Raw genomic sequence first — 23797 nt, 5'->3', positions numbered from 1 at the left:
TGCATCAGGGATGAAACAGAACCCAGTGTTTTGCTCCCAGAGTTTCACAAAGGCCTCATTCATCATTTCCTTTTCAGCACTGCTGGGAAGCTATCAGGGATTTCAATACATATTCATTATGCCTTATCGACATCTAGCCAGGTAAGGCAAGGACAGGGATGACTTTCAGGCTCAATCAGAGGATATTTAGAAGGAGCTCATCGCTTTTGCTATTTGCCAGAAAGTCAGCTTCACCAGCCAGTAAAAGGAAGAGAAGAAGAAGGAAAAAAAAAAAAAAAAAAGAACAACCAAAAAAAAAAAAAACCAGCACAAAGGAAGGAAATTTGCTTCTGTAAAAAGTCGGATAAAACAGCCACCTCCCCACTTCAGGCATTTTTACAGTCTCCTCATAAGTATTCCCCAAGAGCCCCCTACGAACCCAAACCGCATGTTCCGTTAGTCCGATTGCCCTTTTCCCAGCTTCTTCCCGCTGCAATTCCAACACCTTCAGGGATGCCTGCCCCTGCACTCTGCACCGCACGCACACGTGGAACCGCTACCGCCCCAAACCCTGCGCGCCGGGCATTAACGCGCCCATCCCCGGCGGGTGTTTCCACACCCACCGAGCCGGAGGGACGGGAAAAAGGATGGAAAAGAAGGAGAACGGCAGCGGCAGCCCCTTCCCTCCTGGAGCATCCCCCTCCCCTCGCCCGGCTCTGCCCAGCCAGCGCCTTCGACGGCTTGACTTTCCCAGCCCCTACGTGAGAGACGTGCAGCGTGACAGCAATTTAATGGATCGCCGTCAAAAGGCCAGCTGAAGGAATCACTGCAGCCGCCCCAGCCTCCCCTGGACGAGCAATCAGACAATCGCACTAATTATTTCACACCCAGGGAGCGTCCTTCCAGAGGATGCTCCCGCTCCCTCCAGGCATCGCGCTGGACGTGGTCTCCGTTATTCCTCCGTTCCCACCCAGCTTTGCAGCCCTTGCTCTTTGTTGCTGCTGAGGAATTAATAGCACCTCGCGTTTAAAATACCTTGAGTTAAAAAAGAATAAGCTAAAAAAAGGTCTAAATACCCGCTTTCCACGTTGCACAGCAAACGCTGCCCAGCATGGCTCGTTTCCGCCCCAAGAAAAAATAATTAGAAGCCACATTATGTTATTAATAAGCCCCTCGCTGCCTTAATATATGAAATATATTAGTTTTCTCCTCGGCCAAGAGGGAGGTGTCTCTGAAAAACCAGGTGAATGAAGTGGCAAAAAACCACTGCGTGCACAAGGGATTTCTTTCAGAGGTGCCAGTCCTTGAGAAAAATCAAACCACACAGACACACGTGCAAAGCATTAAGCCCGGAGACGTTTTGTCCCACTCTAAGCAAAGCCCTTTGGCAACCCAGATGTGCAGCCTGTTGCTGAAATCCATTTCCTCGGCAGCTCCCGCTACAGAGCTGCCCTTGCCAGGCACAGGCTGCATATCCCAACATCTGCTCCAGGGTGCCTGACCCACAGCCACGGGCAATAGCATCTGGCAAATTCATAGGATATCTATTTTTTAAAAAAAATTATTATTATTGTTTAGGAGGGGAAACTTTCCAGCGAAGGTAAATAAACATCAGAAGCGACTTTAAACGCCTGATGAAGACAAGCGTCGGAAAGACTGATTCACCCAAGCCACTTCCATCCCTCGCCAAGCTGCGAGTGCCACCCCCTCCATCCCGGCTCCGCACATTCCTGCGACGCTCATTTAGAGCTAAGAGTTGCACAACTGGCAGGCTGTCAGTGTAGCTGGTGGGCGAGTTAAAGGACCTGCCTCCTGAGCCTTCGGATTGGATCATGAATCAAGATTTGGTTTATAGTAACACCGGGATGACCCAAGCATTCGATTTATATATATATGTAAAACCACGGTTTCAACCACTCAAGGATCTTTCTGAGCTTCAGAGACAAGGGGAAACCACTGCAGAAGTTACAGCATTAATTTCTGCCTCCCCCTCCACCTGCCTCCTATCTCGTCCCCACAGGGTTAAGTGGTAAAGTGCAAACGGCTGGCGTTCGGTTGGGTTTGGCTTTTTTTTTTTTCCTAAATCCATTGCCCTAATCCTCCCTCCACGTCAAAAAAAAAAAAAAAAAAAAAAAGAAAAATTTAGCACACTAATTGTACGGGGTTTGAAGCAAGCTGGTCTCGTGTAAGGTGTCCTGTCACATGGCAGGAGGGGTGTGGAACGAGATTATCTTTACGGTCCCTTCCAACCCGAACCATTCATGATTCGGTCATTAACAAATCCCCAAGCGAGCTGCTTGACACCGTGAAAATCCCAGCTGAGCTGGCGCCCGGGTGCGAGGTGAACAACCTGCTCCCTCTCCTTTTAATCCCAAGGCTGGGAGCGGAGAGTGGAAACTGGGCCACGCGTGTCCCAGCACCTCCCCGCATCCTGCGCTCGGCGGGGCCATGTGACGGCTGCACCTTCCTCCCGCTGCCAAGGGCTGGGAGTGAGTCACGGGATGGCAGCGAGTGGGATGCGGGCACGGGGAGGATGCTGGGGCACGGAGAGAAGGGAGGAGGGATGCTGCAGGGATGCTGAGAGGGCGCTGCAAAGAGCCCCGCCGGGGTGCGCGGAGAAAGGGGAGTGCTTCCCACCCATCCCATCCCTCCAGCCAAATCCCATCCCTCCGGGATGCTGCGGTGCCCGTACTCACAGCGGCGGGGCAGAGCCGGGCGGTTGTCATTGGGAAGCCAAATCTTCTGGATGCGGCTTTGCGTCAGCTCCATGGGCATTTTTAAAACAAAGGTCTTTTTGCGCTCCGCGTCCACCTTGATGCCTTTGCGGGAGGGAGGAGGAGGAAAAAAAAAAAAAATGGGAGGGGGGGAAGGAGGTGGCGGAAATATATAATAAAAAATAAATAAAAAGGGGTTTTTTTTGCAGTCAGTGGTTTGGACGAGCGGCTGCGGCGCTTTCAGATGCTGCTCCGAGCCTCGTGAAGGTTTTACGGCAGGAGGGGGAGGAGGAGGAGGAAGAGGAGGGCCGGGGCTGCAGGGCACAAAGCCGGCAGGAGCGGCCCCAGCGCAGCCGCTGCGCGCTGGGAGGGAGCGAGGGCGAGCCCCGCCGCGAACCGCGATGGGGGGAAAAAAAAAAAAAAAAAAAAATATATATATATATATATTTAAAATTTTTAAAAAATGATCTTCCCTTTTTAATTGGGAAAGAAAAATAAAACAAAAACAAACAATAATAAGAGAAGAAAGGCAGCAGAATCTCCACGCGAGGCGGCCGGGGAAGGAGCGGTGCTGCAGTCCGCACTGCTGCTCGGGCCGGCTCCGCTCACGATGTGCCGGCAGCCGCCGGGCCTCCTACTTCTATCCCGACAGGCCGGGACCGCCTCCGGGGCGGGGCCGGGGCCGGGGCCGGGGCCGGGGCCGGGGCCGGGGCCGGGGCCGGGGCCGGGCGGGCGCTGCGGCGCCGCGGAGGAGGAGAAGGAGGAGGAGAAGGAGGAGGAGAAGGAGGAGGAGGAGGAGGAGGATGGGCAGGAGGAGGAGGATGAAGGGGTGGGAGGGGGATAGCGGTCCCTGCTGCCCCCTGCCGCCCGCCCCCCGCACTGCAGCGCGGACAAAGGACCCGCTTTGTTCCGAGGGGGGGACGCGGCACCGACCCCCCCCCCCCCCCAAAGCGGGGAATTTGGGGTGCGCAGGGGACCCCCAAACTAAAATAGTTAAATAAATGTGCTATTTAATGTCTTACGTCTTTTTAATCAACGAGGGATAATGATGTAAAATGATGTAAAGTGAATATAAGGAAAAAAAAAAGGGGGAAATTAAAATCCAATAATAAATAACTTTTTTAAACTGTTAAAATAATTGAAAAGGAGTGAAAGATATGAAGAGAAAAACAATAAAATGAATCAAAAATTAATTAAGAAAATAAATAAGGAATAGAGGGGAAAATAAGGAGGGAAAAAAGGAAATGAACTAAAAAATTGGAAATAAAGTGGAATAAAGTGAAAAATAAAATTGAAAAAAAAGAGAGACAAAAAATTAAAATTAAAATTATAAAAACAAAGAAAAATAAAAAAAGAAAAAAAAGGAACCCAAAGTACACAGCGGTGGGATGTGGGGGGGCTCCTCCGGCGCGCCCCTTGCGCCCCCCACTCCGCGCTCAGCGGGTTCGGGCCGGGGGTCCCGCGGGGGCCGGGGGATGCCGGGGGGTCCCGGGGGACCAGGGGATGCCGGCCCTGCGCTCCTGCACGTCGCTCACGTCGCACATGCGGTGCCGGGCCGCCTCCCCCGGAGGGGATGCCCAGGATGTGGCGGCTCCGCCTCCGCCCGCGGCCACCGCGGCTGCTCCGCCCCGCTCCGCGCCCGGGCGGGGCCGGGAGGCGGCGGGGCCCCCCCGCGTCCCTCCGCGAACAGCGGATCGGGGGCGGCTGGAGCGGCCGCGGCGCTGGGGATGCTCCGCGGGGAGCCTTTGCTCTCAAACGGGCGCATAATGCTAATTTTTAATCAATAGTTTTAAAATTTAATATTAATTTATTCATCTCTTAATTATTTATTATTTAATCGTTTCCTACTATTATTTTATTATTTTACTATTTTACTCTTAGTTCAATATTTTCCTAGTTATCACATTATATTCACGTACAATAAATATGTTGTTGCTATTATTAATTATATTAACATTAACATTAACATTAACATTAATATTAATATTAATATTAATATTAATAATTTTATTATAATAACAACTGTTATTCGTAATAATTATTTTTATTTTCATCATTTTATTAGTTTATTAAACTTCTTAGTGCACTCGCCAGGTTCCTACAAGTTACGTTTTCACCACAAATTAGGCTGCAAACAGCATCCCAGCAATGGTGACAGCCCCGAACAGCCCCTGTTTGCAGCACAGAGGGGTTGGGACCACCCTGAAAATTCCTGTGATGACGCCCAAATCCCTCATACACAGGTGCTCAAGCTCTCATCTCTTGGGAAGGATGCTGGGTGGGAATGTGCCACAGCAGGGAAATGTGGGAATATGTCATAGGTGGGAAGAGCTGTAGAGGTGGGACTATCTGCTTTGATGGTGTTTCATAAAGCAAATTTTGCTTCAGAATTCAAAGCCTGATAAGGAGCATTTTGGATACCTAAAATGTTCAATAACCTTTTTTTGTTACAGAGGGTATTTTACTCCTCTGGAAGCAAAGGCTTGTATTTTTATAACGCATCTAGAAAGAAGATATTTCTGGCTAATTCCTTACATGGAACCAAGATGGAGTAAAAAGTGCACAATCTTTCCCTCTCCTACACAGGGAAAAAATATTCACAGGCAAAAAAAAAAAAAAAAACCTAAAAATAAATTTTAAAAAAGCTACTATGAGTGAGCTGGAAAAGAACCAGAGATTTGGGATGTGGGAAGGGAGATGAGAGAGAGCTGTGAGTTCTCCATTTGGCAAGGATGGGATGGGAGTCAGGCACAACAGCACTCCCTGGACCCCTCTGCACAAAATCCCCAAATCCTTTTCACATGTAGGGCAACAGAAAGTCGGCTCCCAGCTAGAGCATGAGTCAGAAGGAGGACAAAAATTCATATGATATTACAGGACAAGGAATTTGGGCATCATCCCCCTTCCTCCAGCAGCTCTCTCCCCTCTCCATGGCTCTTTTCCACTTCACAAATCACCACCCCCACGACATGAAAAGGAGCCTGAAAGCGAAACCCTGCCTGAATTAAAATCACAGTCGCTTCAAATTAGATCCACCTAGTAACTCTTGGCTTAGAAACTCCTAAATAACTGGAGCGGAAAGCTTCAACTCCTAAATAAGTGACCTGGATTTCAAAGGCACGAGCACCCAGCTGCTCCGAGGGAGGTCAGCTGGAAGAAGCACCATTACTATTTATAAGGCACTTTCATGCCGGGTGGAGGGTGGGGAGCAGGACAGCGCTAGGTGCACTCAGAGGATTATTTTTCGCCCTCTTAAATCGTGCTATGCCAAATCCCAGCTCTCTAAAAATAGCACCTGGACTGGTAAATAAGCTGTTGCTCACAGCTGCTGTGAAAGGAGCCCAAGGGGGTGCTTAGCTCAGCGATTTTTCAGGAAATTAAGTCACTGGTGCGGCCTGAATGTTGTCAGGAAGAGGTGCCAGCTCCTTGGGAGCCACCACAGGCACAGTGTGACATGGGACAGCCAGTGATGCTGTCCCACAGCCTCATTCTCTGTGTGGCAGAGTGTGGAGCGAGGAATCAACCAGTCAGTGTAGGCTGGAGGTGCTGCCATACATACCCCAACCAGAAAGTGGCAGATATTTAAAAAATGAGAAGGGACAGGGTATAAATGTATAAATGTATAAATGTATAAATGTATAAATGTATAAATGTATAAATGTAATGCCAGGGCTCAAAATCTGAAAGTCCTGGTGGTAGATAGGGAAAAAATTGACCTTGAGCATCCAAGGGATGAATGCAGCAGGTCCAGAGAGGTGGGAGAGGGAAGGGCAGTGCAAAGAGGGAAAGTCTGGGAGAAAAAGGGGAAAATCCCATTTCTGTGGGAATGGGACACCCACCTATTATGGTGTTTACAGCCTTCAAACTTCTCCAAAACACCAAAACTAAACCCTCTCAATTCCCTCCTTTGTTCCACTGCTGCTCCAACGTCAAACGCACCTAGCAACCCATCCTGAACAGTGGCATTAGGCTCTGGACACATCCCAAAAGAACAACTCCAGACTTAATTCTCCATCCCCTTTGGAAGAACCTACTGGTTACCAGCCAGCCTTCCCTGACATCTTCCCCCTGGCATCAAAATGCCAGCACCAGCAGTGACTGCTCTGGCGAGCCCCAACTCTGACTAAGCCATGATTCATCCTCCTCTTTTCATGTCTTTATTTTCTGTATTTATTTGATTTCCTCTAAAGGAAACTTGGAAGGGAAGGACCTGTCACGTTCTTGCCTACGTCCAGTGCCACACGCATCGTCTCCTTTGGATGTGGCATGGGGTGCAGAGGGGGAGAGATGCCTGGTGGGATCCTGGTCACACATCCAGGAATTCTTTGCAGGGTTAGAATTTGGAGGGGGTGGCTGGGAGCTGTGTGTGCATCACTGTATAGATGCAGCCACTCGTGTGCTCTGTTCATGTCAGGGCAGCTTCATCTACAGCAGTTTCCAGTATGGCCTTGGTTTCTCGGCCTGGAATGTGGGCACAAAGTTCACAACCACAGAATGGTTTGGGTTTAAAGGGATTTTCAAGGTCATCCAGCTCCACCCCCTGCCATGGGCAGGGACACCTTCCACTGTCCCAGGTTGCTCCAAACCTCATCCAGCCTGGCCTTGGACACTTCCAGGGATGGGGCAGCCACAGCTTCTCTGGGCAACCTGTGCCAGGGCCTCACCACCCCCACAGGGAAGAATTTCTTCCTAATATCCCATCTAAATCTACTCTCATCCAGTTTAATGCCATTCCAAAGTGCTCCCTACCCCGGGAGCTGCAAAAGTCAGGCAGCAGCTGTCCAGATTCTTGTTAGTGCATTAACGACATTTTCTTGCAGCAGAGAAATTTATTCCTCTGGGCTGACCAAGGCATATTTATGTGGTTTTCAAAAAACACAAAACAAACAAACAAACAAAAACCAAACAAAAGAAACCAAAACAAACAAATAAAAACCCCAAAGCAAAATGCTAAATTTTGCACTTGCAAAAAAAATTTTTTTAAATAGTGGGATACTGAAGAAACCAAGAAAATTGTCTGCAATATTTTCGGGGAATTAGATGCTTTCAGAAAGGTCAGGAAGGAAACCAAGTGGTTGCCCCTCCTCTTGCCAGCTGGATGCTGAGTAGTTTTCACTGCTGATGGCGCTTTCTTTGGAAGGACTTGAAAAAAAGCTGCTAAGGGTCAGGCTCATAGTGGGGAGGGTGATAAATGTCTGATTTTTATCAGGCTGATAAAAATGTTTGGATTTGGAGAGGCAGCTGGAGTTCACGGTCCTTTGTGCCTGCAGGTTTCAATCGCCTCCCTCGCCCCTCGCAGGTATTTCAGTTACAGGAATAAATAAACAAGGAGCAAAGTGTGAACTGTACCTGTATCACCAGGATATCACCGCTCCCTCTCCCTCATCCCGCCCAGGTCCTGATGCCCGGGGGGGAACACGAAGAGCTCCTGCATCTGTCCCTGTAATGGATCGGGGTGCTTCTGCCGTGGAAAGCAGCTTTTTCTTTCCTCTCCTCTAAACAAGTTGTGTTTCCTTCCTCATTCCTTGCCTCTCACCCCCTTGTTCTTGCAGTCTAACACTCCTTTTCCTCCTTCAGCCACATCGGGCAAAAAGGAACTGAAATCAGGCAAAATCATTTCTTCACGGTATAATTTGCAGACAGGGTTCCCCGCAGGGATTACGGGATGTTTCTCAGCATTGGGATTTACAGACCCCTACCCTGAAATCAGGGGAGAGCTCCTGGTCCCTCTGCAGCTGGGAGTGCTGGGCCCTGCCCGGGGTGCAGGATGCAGGCAGGGCAGGGAAAATCGCATGCCCCAGAGCTCTCCTTCCTTCCACCCACCAGAGCAGACACACGTTCTCCTGGCTGAGGACAAGCCGTGCAGTTTTTCAGCTTATTGCACCCTCTGATTGCACCTGACGTGCTCATGAGACTCCTTCCTTGGCCGGGTGTAAGAAATTCAGCTCATTGCTGACAGCAGCTGGGCACTGCGACACCACTGGAGCAAGACCCGGGCTGCCACACGCCTGCCTGTGGGTGCAGCCTGGCTTAAAGACAGCCACAAGCAGAGAAAGGGGGGAAATTCAACGGGGTTCAGCTTCTGACATTGAGAAACCAGGGCTGAGCCCCGGAGGGGGAAATCCCCACAGAGGCCCAGGGCATTGCTCACCCCACAGTATCAGCCCCAGTCAAACATCGCACCCAGGGCTGACCTTTCCTGGCAGCCAAGGGACAGGAAAAGTCAGGAAGAGGTTGCAGAAATGCAGAATTCAGCCTTAATCAGCTGATTGCAGCTTAGGGAGCTCCCTGCTTTTGCCCAGCCCTCTGCTCTGAGCTCGCCGTGTGTTGTCACCATCACACTAGGAGCCAAGCAGGAATTCTTTCAAGAAGAGTAAATTCTTCCTGAAGTCAACCCTCTGCAAATTGTTGGGGTTTTTTAAATTTATTTTAATTTATAACCCTTCAGGCAGGAGGACAAGGGTTCAAACCTTGTTCGAGTGGTCCGACTTGTGCCCTAACTAGAGGTGTTTGGTTATAATTGGCTGAGTTAAAGCATTACAGCAAAGGAAATGGGAGAGTTGGAAATGCAATGCCTGGCTTTGATGAATATGGGGAAGAAGAAAGGATGAGAGCCTGGATTCAATCTCAATTCACCAAATTAAACGCAAACTATTTCAAGGTTCCCTCCACTGTCCTCAGAGAGTGGATGCCTCCAACTGTGCTCAGGTCTTGGATGGTCCCCTGGGAAGACCCAGTAAATCCTAAGACCAAAGATAGGGAGATGTAAGATGGGTGTCCATCGGCCAGGACTGATGACCCCAAAGGAGCCTCCCAGACTGAGGTTCATATTTAAAATCCCAGGAAAGGAGGTTTATTTGTAGTTTTAAAAAATAATTATATTCTGTATTTCTCAAAAAATATAATTTGGAAATACTGTTCTGAAGCTGCAAATATCCTTTGGAGCAGGGATATTTCTCAAAGCTGGCAGCTCTGCTCAGAAACAGGTCCAGGAGGATTGAGTAATGTCCTGTGAAAGTTCCCGACCTTGTAAGACTAGTGCAAAACAAAACTCACCCCATAAATGGGCTAAATCATAAAGATAATTGACTCCATAGGTTACAGAGAGGGTAGATTTAGGATAGATATTATAAAGAAATTCTTTACTGTGAGCGTGGTGAGGCCCTGGCACAGGTTGCTCAAAGAAGTTGTGCCATCCCTGGAAGTGTTCAAGGTTGGATGGGGCTTGAAGCAACCTATTTCTGTGGAAGGTGTCCCTGCCCATGGCAGGGGTTGGAACTGGATGATCTTAAATGTCACTCCCAAACCAGGCCATTCTGTGATTCTATGAAACACGGGGTCAGAGGGTAACTAAACAGCAAGAAGTTGGCATATTCCAGTCTCAGGAATTTATTACTGGTTCTCCTTGAAATAAAACCTGGCTGCAAAAGTTCAGGCTTGGTCCCAACAGCAAGGGTCAGAGGGTGCAGATCAGTCAGAGAGACACAATTCAGGTTTTGGCATTTTTAGAGCTTCTGAAAAGACAATATTCACATGAGTCTGACATTGGGTTGAGCCTTCTACTCCCAGGTACTTTTAGTTGTGTGAAAGGAACACCTCCCTGTTTGCCCTGTTATTTTAAGGTGTGAAATTTCCCACTGAAAGTCCTGGGATTGATTTAGAGTAAATCCACAGGATGTTGAACTTGACTTTAGGTTACCTCATCCCTAATCAAGAGGCCACAACCACCTGCAACAAGGCACTGATGCAGCACAAAAATCCTGCTGGTCTGAGAGAAAAGTGTGTTTACAGGGCTATTCTGTCCCAGCTGCCAGATCAGATATTCCCTGTCCTGCTGCTGCCAGCAGAACTTGGCATGTGTTACCACAGTGCCTTCTCGGGGAAAATCAGCAGAATCACAGCCTTTTTCTCGCACCTGAACAAGACCTAATTTGGGATTGTTGTGGTTTAACCCCAGCTGGGAGCTCAGCCCCACTCGCTCACTCCCCCCACAGCGGGATGGGGGAGAGAACTGGCAGGAAAAAGTGAGAAAACTCAGGGGGTGAGACACAAACCGTTCAATGGGTAAAGCAAAAGCCACGTGCACAAGCAAAGATAAACAAGGAATTAATTCCCCACTTCCCACAGGTGTCCAGTGATCCCCAGGAAAACAGGGCTCCATCGCATGTAGCGGTGGCTTTGGGAAGGCAAACACCACCACCCCGAATGTCCCCCCTTTCCTAAGCATGACAAAATGTGTTATGGAATATTTTTAGTCAGTTTGGGGTCAGCTGCCCTTGCTCTGTCCCCTCCCAAATCCTTGTGCCCCCCCAGCCTCCTTACTGGTGGGGTGAGGAGCAGAAAAACATTGCCTCTGTGTAAGCCCTGCTCAGCAAAACCACAAACATCTCTATATTATCAACACTGTTTTGGTCACAAGTCTAAAACACAGCCGCAGAGCAGCTACTCTGAAGAAAATCAACCTGTCCCAGCCCAAACAGGCACAACGCTGGAAAGTGATGCAGCATTTTGGAGATCTGATGGGAAGAACACAGAATTCCAGCCCTCCTGCATGCACAGATTGTTATAGGATTTGTTTTTATGGAGGTTGAACCTCCCAACGACTGAAGTTGACTGTGCTCATGAAGAACTTAATTCCCAGCCCGGTGATGCACGTGGGTCTCTCCAGGTCTCCTGCCTGCAGGCGCCCAGTGCTGGATGTGAAACCCCCCGACGGACGATGAGTCTGTTCAGACCATTTACGGTGGAGGATGATCAGCCTCCATTCCCCTCCGGAAATCGCAGCCTGTCATTATCCCATGGACTTTGCTACTGAACTGTTTCCTAACTTCTCATTACCACCCACCTTTCATTAAGAACCTGGATCGTTATCTCATCATTGCAGGTTATTAAGTCAAACAATGGCAAAGGCTGTGGCCTTTCTGGGGCTGACTCACCTTCATTATGTAACAAGCCCGGGCCAGTGACAACCTCAGCATTGTCATGGTGACACAGAAGCGTCTAAAAAAGTTGTAGGCAATGATGTGCTGAAGCCAGATACCGCAGAGATGCTGGGGAATCTCTTCAAAGTAATGCAAAAAACCTAAAACATGAAGCTCTGGGGAAGAAAATGTGGTGGTTTGTATTTGTGATGATCAAGGAGGACGTGCTTGTAGGCAGCAGCGGGCAGCAGATTAATCACAGTCTAGGAAAAAGAGTATTTTTTTTTCTCAGGTCTCAACCCCCGCTGATAATCTGTTTGGCTCCTGGTACAGGGACTTTTGAAGCAGCATCCCAGAAGGATCTGCACTGCCTGGGAGGCTCAGATGGAAAGGTTCCCCTGAGGGATGCTGAGCAGGGAGGAGGCGTCAAAGCTCAGCTCCTGCTGTTCTTCCTCCATCCACAGAAAAGCTGTGGGTAGAGTTTGGGAAGAATTTATGTAATTTCGAGGTGTCTACAAGGAATTGGTCACCTCTGACCACTTCTACCACCTGTGGAGAGAAATGAGTACCCACTTGCACTCAGAATGGTTCAGCTGCCATGCTGTGGGTGCTGACTGCAAACTGAGATGTGTCCTGGAGGAGTTTGTGTCCTCTGAGCACGGAGAGAACCTCAGAGCTATGCCCAAAACCATTCCATGCACATCTCAGTGCTCTCCAGCACGAGGCGACCCAAAACACAATTCCTTGTCCAATCCAGAGTCCCATGCAGGGAGGGAGAGAAGAGCTCTGGTGAGGAGCTGCATTTCAAAATCGTGTACGTGCCGAGGATCTTCCCACCCACACCTCACCTTTGTGAGCACGTCTGCCCTGTGGACAACCTGCTCATCCCTGCTTCCTCACAGGGCTGGGATGATCCAGACAATGGTTACCCAACAGTGGCCCACACACCTCAGCTCTGGCCAAGAAGAACCACTTTTGGGACCAGCACCACTCCTGGGGTTGAGCTGCTCCCTGGATCAGCCTCCCCAAGGGCTCCCCTCTCCATTCAGCTGGTGGAAACCACAAGGCATCCAGAGGTGAGGCCTAAGTGCCCCACTTTTCAACAGTGTTGCCATGTGCTTTTAAACCTGAGACCTGCAGGCACTGCTTTTAGGAGGTCTGTGAAACACAAGTAAGAGGGAAAGTGTGTGGTCAACAAGCTGAAATTTAGAATGGTAAGGTTCAGTTTTGTTTTCATATCTTCTGCTGGAGCTCCCTACAGTCAAAACCTCTCTCAGGGAACCTCCAGTTTCCTAACACCACTCCTAACCGAGTTTTGGACCCAAATCACCGGAATCAGATCACACAGATTGCTGGAATGCAGAAGTTAAATAACCAAATTTCTTTATCATGGTTTTCTTAAAATTCTTCCACTTACAATGATTTTAATGCATTTAAGTCCTAGCAGATGATTTTCATTTGTGCGTTTCATTTATTTTTTTCTATGCCATGAAGACCTGGCTGGGAAAGGAAAAACAAAAACTAAAATTGTTTAAAAATATCTACAGAATTTGTTTCTTCTGTCCCCGATATTTTCCAATCAGACATGAAAAATATTAATGGAAAATTTCTCTGGAATTTTGGGGCAAGCTGAAACAATATGGGGAGCTTGCTGCCAACATATTTTCTCAAATACATTTATATTTTCCAACCCGCAATGACAAGCTGCTAACAGCTCCTTGAGGAAAAAAAAAGAAAATTGAGCTGAATGTTTTGATTTCTGCCCTGGAGTTTAACAGGGAGTAGCGAAGCAGTGTCTGGGTGCCTGGCAGGGGTCACAAGGAAAGATGCTGTGCTTCAAAGCACTTGGGAGGGCCTCAGTTTTCTCCCAAACAACTGCTGTTACTTGAGCTGAGAGACAGAGCCAGGAGGGGATGGCATAGGTGGAAGCACATCTTGGCCATTGATTGTGACTCGTCCTCACTGACTAACGATGGAGATGGGGGAAAACCACTTTTATTGTGTCTGCTTCAGCATTTCCAGCAACACCACTCATTAGGGAATCACAGAATGGTTTGGGTTGGAAGGGGCCATATAGCTTATCCAGTTCCAACCTCCCTGCCATAGGCAAGGACAGCTTACACTAGCCCAGGTTGCTCCAAACCCCATCAAACCTGGACGTGGACACTTCCAGAGATGGGGCAGCCACAGCTTCTCTGGGCACCCTGTGCCAGCACAAACTCTGTGCCACAAACAGGACACTTGTCAATCCTTGTAAACCAAACAAATGACCCCAGGACAGGGGCTCACCTTACATGTCCATCTCCCTGTGCTCCCTGCACAGCACTGGTGGGTTCCTGTTCCCTGCACGTCCCCGGGCTGATGCCTGCAGTGACAGCACGGCCACAGCCAGGGTTTCACATTTCCCAGCTGTTTACCCAGAGCCCAGCCTGAATGAAAACAACTGCTAGACAGTCAACAAGAGATCTGAGGGCCACCTGACTCCTGGCCAGGCTTTCCTGCCAACTTCCCTATAAAGAGGGAGAGTCGGGCTTGGCAAGGAAGGCATGACCTTCCTTGGCTTCATGTTGTGTGTTTATTACCCAGGCTGGGACAGCCCCAGGCACCTGATTGACAGGCACCTTTCACCCACTGCTGGGTGAAGATGCTTGTGATGTCTCAGGGGTTCCATGGATGGTCACTGAGCCAGTGGGAGATACGGTTTGTACCCATGGAGCAGAGCCCAGAGCAGTTCCCAAACCTGCCAGCTACGTAAAAGCCAGGCCTTTCTGCAGCTGTGGCTAAGGGGGATCCCACCAGGATGGGTTTGGGATGAAGGTGGGGTAGCCAGAGGGTCACAGGAGCTGTAGTATCTGCAGGACATGCTTTGATCATGGATGTGCCGTGTCCTCTCCCTGTCCTGCCCTAATCACTGGTGTTCATTCCAGACCTGACCAACTGAATATCCCTAAAAACCCATCTCATGCAGGCTCAAGCCCACCCAGAGACTGAGCAAGCACAGCTCCCTTGGACACGTGCAGGAGCACACGCAACCACCCCGTGCCTGGCAGCCGCCAGTGCCTTCAGACGCCACTCAGAAATCTGGTCCTCTTGCATTCAGACAGAGCCAGTCATCGATGACAGGGGTGACTAAAGCTCAGCCCTGGCACACGCCAGCCTCATCCCACACTGCCTTGTCCCATCTTGTCTGCAGCCAGGCCGTTACCACCAGGCCACCCAACCCCATGGCTGCCAGCGCGGTGTGACAGCACATCCCAAGCCAGGCTGGAAAAGGTAACCTCAGGTCGTCCAGAATTCGGGCTAGTAAAGTCACATCCATAAAAGAACACTTCCCACCCTCATGCCTTCCACCTAATTGCTGCTGTTGCAACAGCCATACATGATTTAATGGTTTATTGCATTGTTCTTTTATTTACGGTGTAAATGTGTTGGACGTGATCAGTTTCTCAGCAGCTCAGCTGCACCCAAAAATTATGAAGACAAGAAAAAAAACCAGAAGTGATTTAAGGTTTAAGGGAAACAGGCTTTGCTGACTGTGTTCCTCCATGCACACGATCTTCACAGCTGGCAGGAGGTGGAAATCCATTCCCTGCCTTTGGCAAAGCCACCTTGGAGAAAAAAATAAACACAAAAGTCACTGCTGGGAGGTGCCTCTTCTGTCTCAACTCCTCCTGCTCAGCCTGGTTCAGCAACATGGAGATTTTGGTGGTGAAGGTACTGCTGAGTCCCTCTTCCCACCCCAAAGCCTTGTCCTCAGCCGTGAATGAGATCCAGCCCTCCAGCAAAAAACCTATTATTATTATTATTATTATTATTATTATTATTATTATTATTATTGATACTGTTTATTCCAGAAATTTATTTTTCTTTATTTTGTTCTGAATGGGAATGTTATTTTGTAAGCATGGATCCATCCCTGGAGCACCTGGTGTTGGCATAAAGCCATCCCACATTCCTTTTGTGGAGGGGATTTATCAGGCTGCCAAAGCCCAAGTCATAGCCTCAGCTATGTCCTACTGTTCCTGTGAGAAATCCCTGGCTAATAAGGAGGATTTCTAAGAAAATCACTGAGAAGGAGAAAAAAACAAGTCAAATCCTCAAATTTCTGCTCCAGCCATGTTAAGAGTCTCCTATTGGCATTTAGGTGGGGTGCTTCCCTGGGTCATACCAGGGATGAAGGCAAGAAGGAGAAAAAAACAAGTCAAATCCTCAAATTTCTGCTCCAGCCATGTTCGAGTCTCCTATTGGCATTAACGTGGGGCACTTCCCTGGGTCATGCCTGGGATGAAGGCACGAGTTTCCGCCAAATAAATTTACATTGGTGACTGAGGAGCCTATATTTTGCAGTGCCCACCTGCATTTTTAGGGGTGGAAAAATTTGGTCCCCCAGGCAGAGAAATCAGCAGCTCCACCAGTTATTCCATCCCTCCCATCAGGACCCAGTGCAACCCATCCTCCTGTTTATCCCTCAGCAGAACCAGCCAGAACATCTCAGCTCGGGAGAGACCGAAACTGGGAAGCCACATCCCTCCTTGGGGCTCGTGGATTTGGGAGCAGGAGGCAAAACACCCCATTTTTCTCGCGGTACCACTGGGAGCAAAACACCCCCGATACTGGCGGGTCATCCTTGTTGTTTACCAGCCTCAGCTGCTCTCCGGCCATCCTGGAAATAGCTGGAAAGCCCAGCAGCAGCCGGCTCTCGCACGCTCCTTTCGCGTGTGTCCGGAGGAGGAGGCGCAGCTGCCGGCGGTCGGGCCAGCGGAGCCCGCAGCGTTTCCTCCCCGTGTCCATGTGGCCGGGGCGTGCACAGCCCGTGTGGCTTCCCGGGGCTGGCACGTGCTCCGGTGTCCCCGCTGTCCGCATGCCAGCAGGCCAATGAAATAATAAATGAACGGGTAAACAAGTTCAGCCCGCTGCCCTGGGAAAGGTTCTCCCCGCCTCAGGTCGGATAAACGAGCTCCAGAGGCGGCAGGGAGGGGGTAAATCAGGCTGGCTGAAGGGATTCAGCCGTGTAACAGCAGCCCTGCCGTGTGCCTGCCCAAAGAGAGCCCAAAGCGGGGCCGGGGCTGCACAAGGACACGGCAATACCTCCTTTTCCCCCGTGGATTTACCATCACCGTCCCCATCACCCCTTCCCCAGCAGCATCGTTTCTCCCCAAACCATTTCACAAGGCGACATTGGTCGGTCTCAGCTTTCCCCTCTGTCCTCACATAATCTTTTCCAGGAGAAAACTTTCCTTGATTTCCAACCCAAATCAACATCTCTCCAGGTGCGGTTTTTACACCCTGCTCCTGCCCACAGGGGCTGGTTTGGAAGCTCTGCACTGCACTACAATGAGGTCTGGACCGGTAACACCCTCCCCAAATGTACCTACACAGGGAACACACCTCAGGGTGCTCCGGCACAGCCAGGATTGGTGCAGAGAGAGCTGGATCCATGGATAAGAGCAGCTAAAGGCACTGTCAGCGCAGCCTCCAGCCCATCTCTGCACCCTCCTGTGCCTCAGTTTCCCCTGCCTCAATTGATAAAGCTGGAAATCATCCAATGAGGAGTAAGACACTGGGGAGAGGGGGAACAAAGAGGTCCCAGCAGTCAGTTCTGAATGAACAGCATTAGGTCCCTGGGAAAATTATTATCATTATTATTATTAATATATAAAAAAGAAAGCCCAATTCTGTGATGTTTTAGCAAGAGGGTGGCATACAAAATGCAGGAGGTTGGGTTTTCTGGACTGGATGGTTCTGGTTCCTCAGCACCAAGGCAGGGCACATCTCACTCCAGGCCCTGTTCTTTTGGGAAGAAGTTTAATCTGGGATGGGACATGGTGGGCAATACCAAGGAGATGTCTTCAGAATGGGGTATATGGGAGAGCACAAAATGAGAGTGATTTTGTTCTCCAGGAAGGAGAAGACTGTGGAATAGCTTTTGGCCTGGAAAAGGATGGCGTGGAGAAGGTAATAGCTGTTCTTTACAGCAAGGAATTATTTAAGGTTTATACAAGATATGCTGTCCCAGTATTAGTGGAATCCTAATACCTCTTGCCAGGACAAGGAATTCTCCAGGGGAAAACACAAAGGAAATCTAAATCTGTGTGGGTTTGATCTTGAGTCCCAGCTGGGGCCTGTGTCCCATCCCTTTTTTTTTTTCCCCAGCCTTAAAATGTAGTTATGATGGGGAATAGATCAGGTGCCCTGCAGAGTTGTGTGTGCCTGCACGCACACACCAGGAAAACAGGGATCACACCTTGCCGGCTGCTGGTTTTGAAATCCTCCCACGTCCTCCATGAAAAACACCTGTGGTCATCTGATTTAAAGCCTTTGGAGCCGTTTTGTGCTGAGATCAATTTCTCCATCACAGAGGGTGTGTTAGGGAAAGCAGTTCTGCCAGCACAGACCCCCGCTGGCACAAGGATGGTCGGATGCTAGGTGGAAAAGGGGTCTGGGGGGTGTTGGAGGTGGGATTTGAGCACTGGGGTGAAGCCCAAGCCCAATCTGAGCTGCTTTCCTGTGTGACACTGCCACTGAGCCTGGGTTTCAGCTGGTGGCTGGAAATACAGCAATGGAGAGTCCTTCCCCATCCCTGCAGGAGGGAGGCAGGACACCAAAAGGAGGGGTTTTCCAGCATCCTGAGTTGCTTGGTGGGACGCTGACCCTGGCAGGGCAGGTTATAGGTGTGTCTGCCTGCTCCCAGGTTAGGACATGAGGATATACCTTCAATAGCTTCACATGGTTTAATTCCCAGACTCGGGAAGTCTGAGAGGTGCTGATAACCCATATCTCTCCCCACCAGCTGGTTTCTGGGGAGTGATAAGAACACAGAGTAGGTCCCAAAAATCCCACTGGACCTCACAGAGCTGCACAGCCCTTAGGAACCTCCTACAAATGTTTCTAGTGGAGTGGTGGTTCCAACCTGCAGCTGGTGGCAGCCAAGGTTGTCCCACCTGCCCACCACAGCCTGGCATCTGCCCCCCTGCACCAGCACCAGGAGACGTGGTGGGCTCTGCTGCTCGGTTGTTCATGGCCCTGTGAGCACCAATGGAAACAAGACCGGGCATGGTGACCCTGAAATCCATTAAAAACTCCCTGTGAGTGGCCATAAATGCTAAAGAAAGTGCAAGGGCCAAGGGGCAGCGGAAAGGTCGTGCTCACGGAGGGCTTTCTTGGAAGTGCAGGGAGGTGTTGGGAGGGGTGTGATGGGGGCACAGACACCTGTTCTTTTGGGTCCTTTGGCTCAAGAGGCTGGTGAGGTGAAAGGGGATGAAATGAAACTGAGAGCCAGAAGGAAAATACCACAGTGAGCAACATAGGCCAGGGGGCAAAGCAGGACAGGAGGGGATTTCCAGCCTTCCAGGAAAGGTGTTCAGTGAAAACAAGGCAATGGTTTGACTCAGGCATGAGCCAGTGAGTCAGGAGAGCCAGGGCCAGTTCTGCCACACATTTCCTCCCTGCCCTTTGAGCAGACACCCACGGTGTTGCCGTCACCAGGACAGTCCCCACAGGGAGCTGCAGCAGGCAGGATCCCCCTCAAGCAGCTCCTGACTCCTCACATGGCTTCTCTGCATCATGTGTACAGCCCATCAGTGCTTAAAAATCCTGTCCAGTACCTCTGACAGGAAATGCTGGATAAAAACTTTTCCAGGGCTGCCAGGAAGACACGACATCGAGGAGCGACGAGTGACGTGACCGGCAAAGGCAGCAGCATGTGGGTTTGCATGGAATTGCCAGCAAGCCAGAAAGCCTCCAGAAGTGACAAGATTATCCCTTCCAAAACCTGAAAAGAGCTGCAGAAAGGCAGTTCTCCACCTTTAGCTGTAACCATTCTGCAAAAGCAGTTTCCCATCAGGGGGTGTTGTAATCTGAGTCACTGCAGGAGCTGGGACAGCAAGGAAGTGCTCGGTGGAGCAGGGGACAGGCAGCAGAAATTGCAGTGCCGGGATGTGGCATAGTCTTGCCCTTTCCCTTCATGCTCACGGGCAAAAGGCACCTCTGCTCCTGCTAACAAGAGCCTCCTTGACCTCAGCAAGCAGAAATGAGACCAGGAAATGTCATAACTTCTGCTTACAGAACGTACAAAGCAGTGAGAACAGCAGGAGAGGGAGGGATTCTGCCCCACTCCGCTCTCGTGAGACCCCACCTGGAGCCCCGTGTCCAGCTCAGGGTCTCCAATATAAGAAGGATGTGAAGCTGCTGGAGCAAGTCCAGCGGAGGCCACGGAGATGCTCCAAGACCTGGACAACCTCTGTCATGGAGACAGGCTGGGAGAGCCCCTTCCAGTGCCTAAAGGGAACCTATAAGAAATATGGGAACAGTTTTTTTAGCAGGGTCTGTTGCAACAGGACATGGGGTGATGCTTTTGAGGTGAAGGAGGGTTGATTTATATCAGAAATAAGGAAGAAATTTTTTATGGTGAGGGTGGTGAGACCCTGGCACAGGTTGCCCAGAGAGGTGGTGGATGCCCCCTCCCTGGAAGTGTTCAAGGTGAGGTTAGAGTGGATTTTGAGTAACCTCCTCGAGTACAAGGTGTCCTTGCCCTGTCAGAGGGTTTGGAACTAGGTGATCTTTTACATCCTTTCCAACCTGAATTGTTCTGTGCTTCTATCATCATGTGTTCCATCTCTGCTCGCTGGCTTTCAGTCTTATCTCCAGCTCCTTCCCAGCCAGCAGCCCCAGGATTTCATTTGTCCTTTGACAGATGACAAATGTCCTGCTCGCTGGCAATGTCCTGCCAGCTTATCACCTGCACACTCCCAGGCTTCCTTGCGTCAGCTGCAGTAATTAAATCATATTTTTCAGGAAGGGTACTTTAGGTGAAAGCTCCCAACACCTCCTGCCAGCAGAGCTGCAGCCACAGACAGGCCCTTGCCAGGGTAATGGCACTGCTTGGGGAGCAGGGCTCTCTCCAGTGCTCCCAGCTGATGCAGCAATGCTGGAAGAAATTAATTCCTGTCCTAAGCTCATAACTCCTGGCTGTCCTTGAGCATCCCTGCTAGAAAGACCTTTCTTTAATATCTGAAACTGCCAAATGCCTTGCTAAATGGCAGCTGTTATACAAACATGAAGTGCAGATCCTGGGGCAATGCCACTGGCTGTGATGCCCAAGGAGAAAGGAGGCAGAACAGAGCCAAGACAACCAGGATTTCACATAGACCTCTCAGGGAGACACGGGAAAGTGATGCCAAAGCTGCAAGTAGTGAGAAACCGGCAAAGACAGGGTGGAGTTTGCATTTGCTCCACAGGGTGCTCCATTTCCACATGCAGGGGTGTGCAAAGACAGCTGAGAGCCTCCAAAATGCTCATCTCAAAGCCTCCCTGTGCCTCAAGCTACCAGGGGTTTGCAGAGCAGCAGCCCTTGGGCAGAGCCTCCTCTTTGCACCCTGCATCAGGGTGGCTGTGAGGAAGCCCTGAGGTGAGATGCTGTTCCCAAAAGGCTTCCAAAGTAAAGGCTCAGCCTCCTTGCTGAGCTGCCTGGAGCCTCCATATTCTTCTGGGAGGGTCAGGAACACAGCCAGATTCCAACCCAGCTGAAGCCACCACCTTAAGCAAGGCTTTTTATGCACCAAGTTGAACTAGAAGGAAAATATCTTCATGCCTAACTCTCCTGTAAACTAAGGATGTACACAGCTTGCTGTGGGCAGCTTTTGAAGGGCAGCCACAAGGCCATGCTCTCCACAACCCTCCTGCCTGGTGGCTTATGGATGTGCTCCTGGGAAGCCCAGGCAGCCCAGCAGCAGCCACTGAGCAGTGCTCCAGGCAGGGCTGGTGATGTGGGGTCCCACCAGCCCAACGGGATGCTCTGAGCTGGGGTTAAAGTTTGCGGCCGGGTCACAGCACTGCTAAGCCACCACTAAACCATGTACCCAAGTGCCACATTTACATGTCTTTTAAATTCCTCCGGGGATGGTCACTCCACCACTTCCCCAGGCACCACTTTTGCAGTCCTTGACAACTGTTGTGGTGACAAAATTTCTCCTAAAATACACAAGCTGTGGACAAAACCCATCCCCACTGGCCTCTGCCATCTCGGACTCTGGAGCTGCAGGCTGATGCACGGAGCAGCTGAAAGCTGCTCTGGCACTTCAAGGTTGACCTCTAGAGGAAATTTGTAGACAGACGAGCTGCGACGGTGGCACAATGGCTGCAGGACCGAATTGGCGAGGATTTGCAGGTCAGCTGTGGCCCACGTGTCTGGCAGCGATGACAAGCACAGCACGGTGTCCCAGCAAAAGGGTCCTCCCCAGTTTAGGTGTGCTGGGCAGGGCCGCATGGAAAAGCATCAACTGCTGCAAATCCACCATGTGTCCCCAAGTGCTGCAGACCTGCCCGTCATTTCTACCCCTGCTGGGGCTGCAGCTGGGCCACGGGAGCTGCCCTCCAACAGGGGAAATTCCCCCGGTCTCTCCCTGCTTCCCACTAAGGGCTCAGCGCTTTCAAAGCGTCATACTCTGCTTTCCTCCCACCGCCCACCCCCAGCACCTCTCCCTCTTCTCCAGATTAATCCGTTTATCACCTAAAATTAAATCGAGCCCTGCAGTCTGCTGCGCTGTCAAGATGCGAGGGTGTGAACCACATCACGCTCCGCTGAGCCTTAAAAGGCAACAGAAACCTCGGCGCCGGAGACACGGGTTCTGTGAGCATCACTGCGGGCGATGCCTCACCCCCGAAACACCCTCCCCAGAGCAGGGAGAGGGGACAAAAACAACTCCAGTCCTCTCCGCGCCAATTTCATTCCCTCCCTGCTGCCCTTCGATGCCATGCCAGTCCCAGCGGGTGACATCTCGGTCCCTGCCCCAGCACAGGACTGCCCGCTGGCCAAAGCACCTGTGTGCGATGCTGAGCAGCACCTTCTCCCCGTGTCCTTGCACGTCCCGACTTAACCCTGCCTCCCCTGGCTTTTTTGACTCACGGAGAAGACTTTTTACCTTCCATTTCCCCACTCAGTAGAGCTGGGAAAAGGGACCACCACAAGCATCCCACTCTGTGTCCCACCGTGCCCGCACTTCCCTCTGGAAAGAGGAGGAGGTGACATTTAAGAGTCTCTGCTTCACAGCGGCTCGGAGAGGATGGAAAACTCATCCACAGCAGCACAGGAGCACCCATCAGAGCTTTAGGTCCCATATTGGGTGCTTCTTGCCCACACCGCCAAGCCAGGGGGTGGCAAGTGGGGATTTCTGCCAGCTGCTGGGATGGAGCTCTGTGGAAAAGAGATGGTTTGGGGCGCAGATCCGAGGGCACCACGGCACGGAAGGGGCTTGCGCAGGTGAGGTACCCTCCTCAAAAGCTGCTTTACCTCCCCAGTCTCTGCTCCCAGCCCCTCAGCCGAGCACCTCCCAAGGACACAAATGCTCGCAGGTCGCCAGTTCTCAGACTGCATCGCCCCAGCCAGCCCCCAGCAGCACCCCCTCCCCAGAAACATCCTGCTGCCTTCCGTCCTCAGCCCTTGCACCGCCCAGAGCAGCTCATTCCCCTCGCCCGGGAACAGACGAAGAACCCCCCAGGGAGGGCGGAGAGGGGACAGTTGCCCTTACCAGGCTGCACAGAAACACGCACACGCACCCCACACACAACCTCAGGGGTGTCCCCCATCCTCCCCCTGAGCCGGCGGTGCGGCAGAGCCGGGCACAGCTCGGTGCTCCCATCTCCCATCCCTGCAGCAGGCACAGCCCGGGCCACGGACCCATCCCTGGATCCCCAGGTCGGTCCCGGCGCTGCGGGGGAGCATCCCGGGATGCTGCCCACCCATCCAGCCCTACCTTTGCGGAACGGCATGGAGCGGGAGGAGGCAGGGCTGCGCTCGGACTCCTGGGTTCCGCGGACGCTTCCTCTTAGATATATAAATATAAAATATGTATTTCTTCTGTATCTCTGTTTCTTTCCTTCCTCCTCCTTCTTCTTTCAGAAGGAAACGGACATACTTGGGCAAAGCCCGGCAGAAACCAGCGTCATTCCGAGGGTGGCACTGCAGAAGGGAGGAAGTTCTTGCAGTTTCAGAGCTTTTAACCCTTCACTTCCCGGAGACAGCAGAGCTGGGAGGGAGGTGACAGGAACAGGACAAGGAGCTGGTGGCCTTAGAAAGGGGTGGAAGGTACCGGGACAGGGTTCTTGAGTTTATTTGTGGTGGGGTTTTTTTTTGTAGGACCAGTACAGAACTGAGTGTAATGGATGTGAGTGTGAAAATGGAATTTG

At 50.9% G+C, this 23797-nt stretch overlaps 1 protein-coding gene across 6 annotated transcripts in view; it reads right to left on the bottom strand.

The window, feature by feature from the left end:
• Positions 1-23555, bottom strand: part of PFKFB3 (6-phosphofructo-2-kinase/fructose-2,6-biphosphatase 3) — a 40179-nt gene extending 16624 nt beyond the window's left edge. For 4 of the 6 annotated variants that reach the window (XM_019290905.3, XM_019290907.3, XM_019290906.3 and 1 more), the window contains exon 1: positions 2676-2798. In XM_019290905.3, the coding sequence (XP_019146450.1) occupies positions 2676-2754 (79 nt within the window). In that variant the 5' untranslated portion in view covers positions 2755-2798. Of the gene's footprint in view, positions 1-2675; positions 3130-23364 lie in introns of those variants that run through there. The other 2 variants (XM_010407823.4, XM_010407822.4) reach the window with 2 other exon arrangements.
• Between the last annotated feature and the right edge of the window lie 242 nt (positions 23556-23797).

Source organism: Corvus cornix, chromosome 1A (genome assembly GCF_000738735.6).
Source record: "Corvus cornix cornix isolate S_Up_H32 chromosome 1A, ASM73873v5, whole genome shotgun sequence".
In the NCBI taxonomy this organism is placed as follows: domain Eukaryota; kingdom Metazoa; phylum Chordata; class Aves; order Passeriformes; family Corvidae; genus Corvus; species Corvus cornix.
Note: the sequence above shows the minus strand (reverse complement) of the source record. Positions and strands in the feature narration are given on the sequence as shown.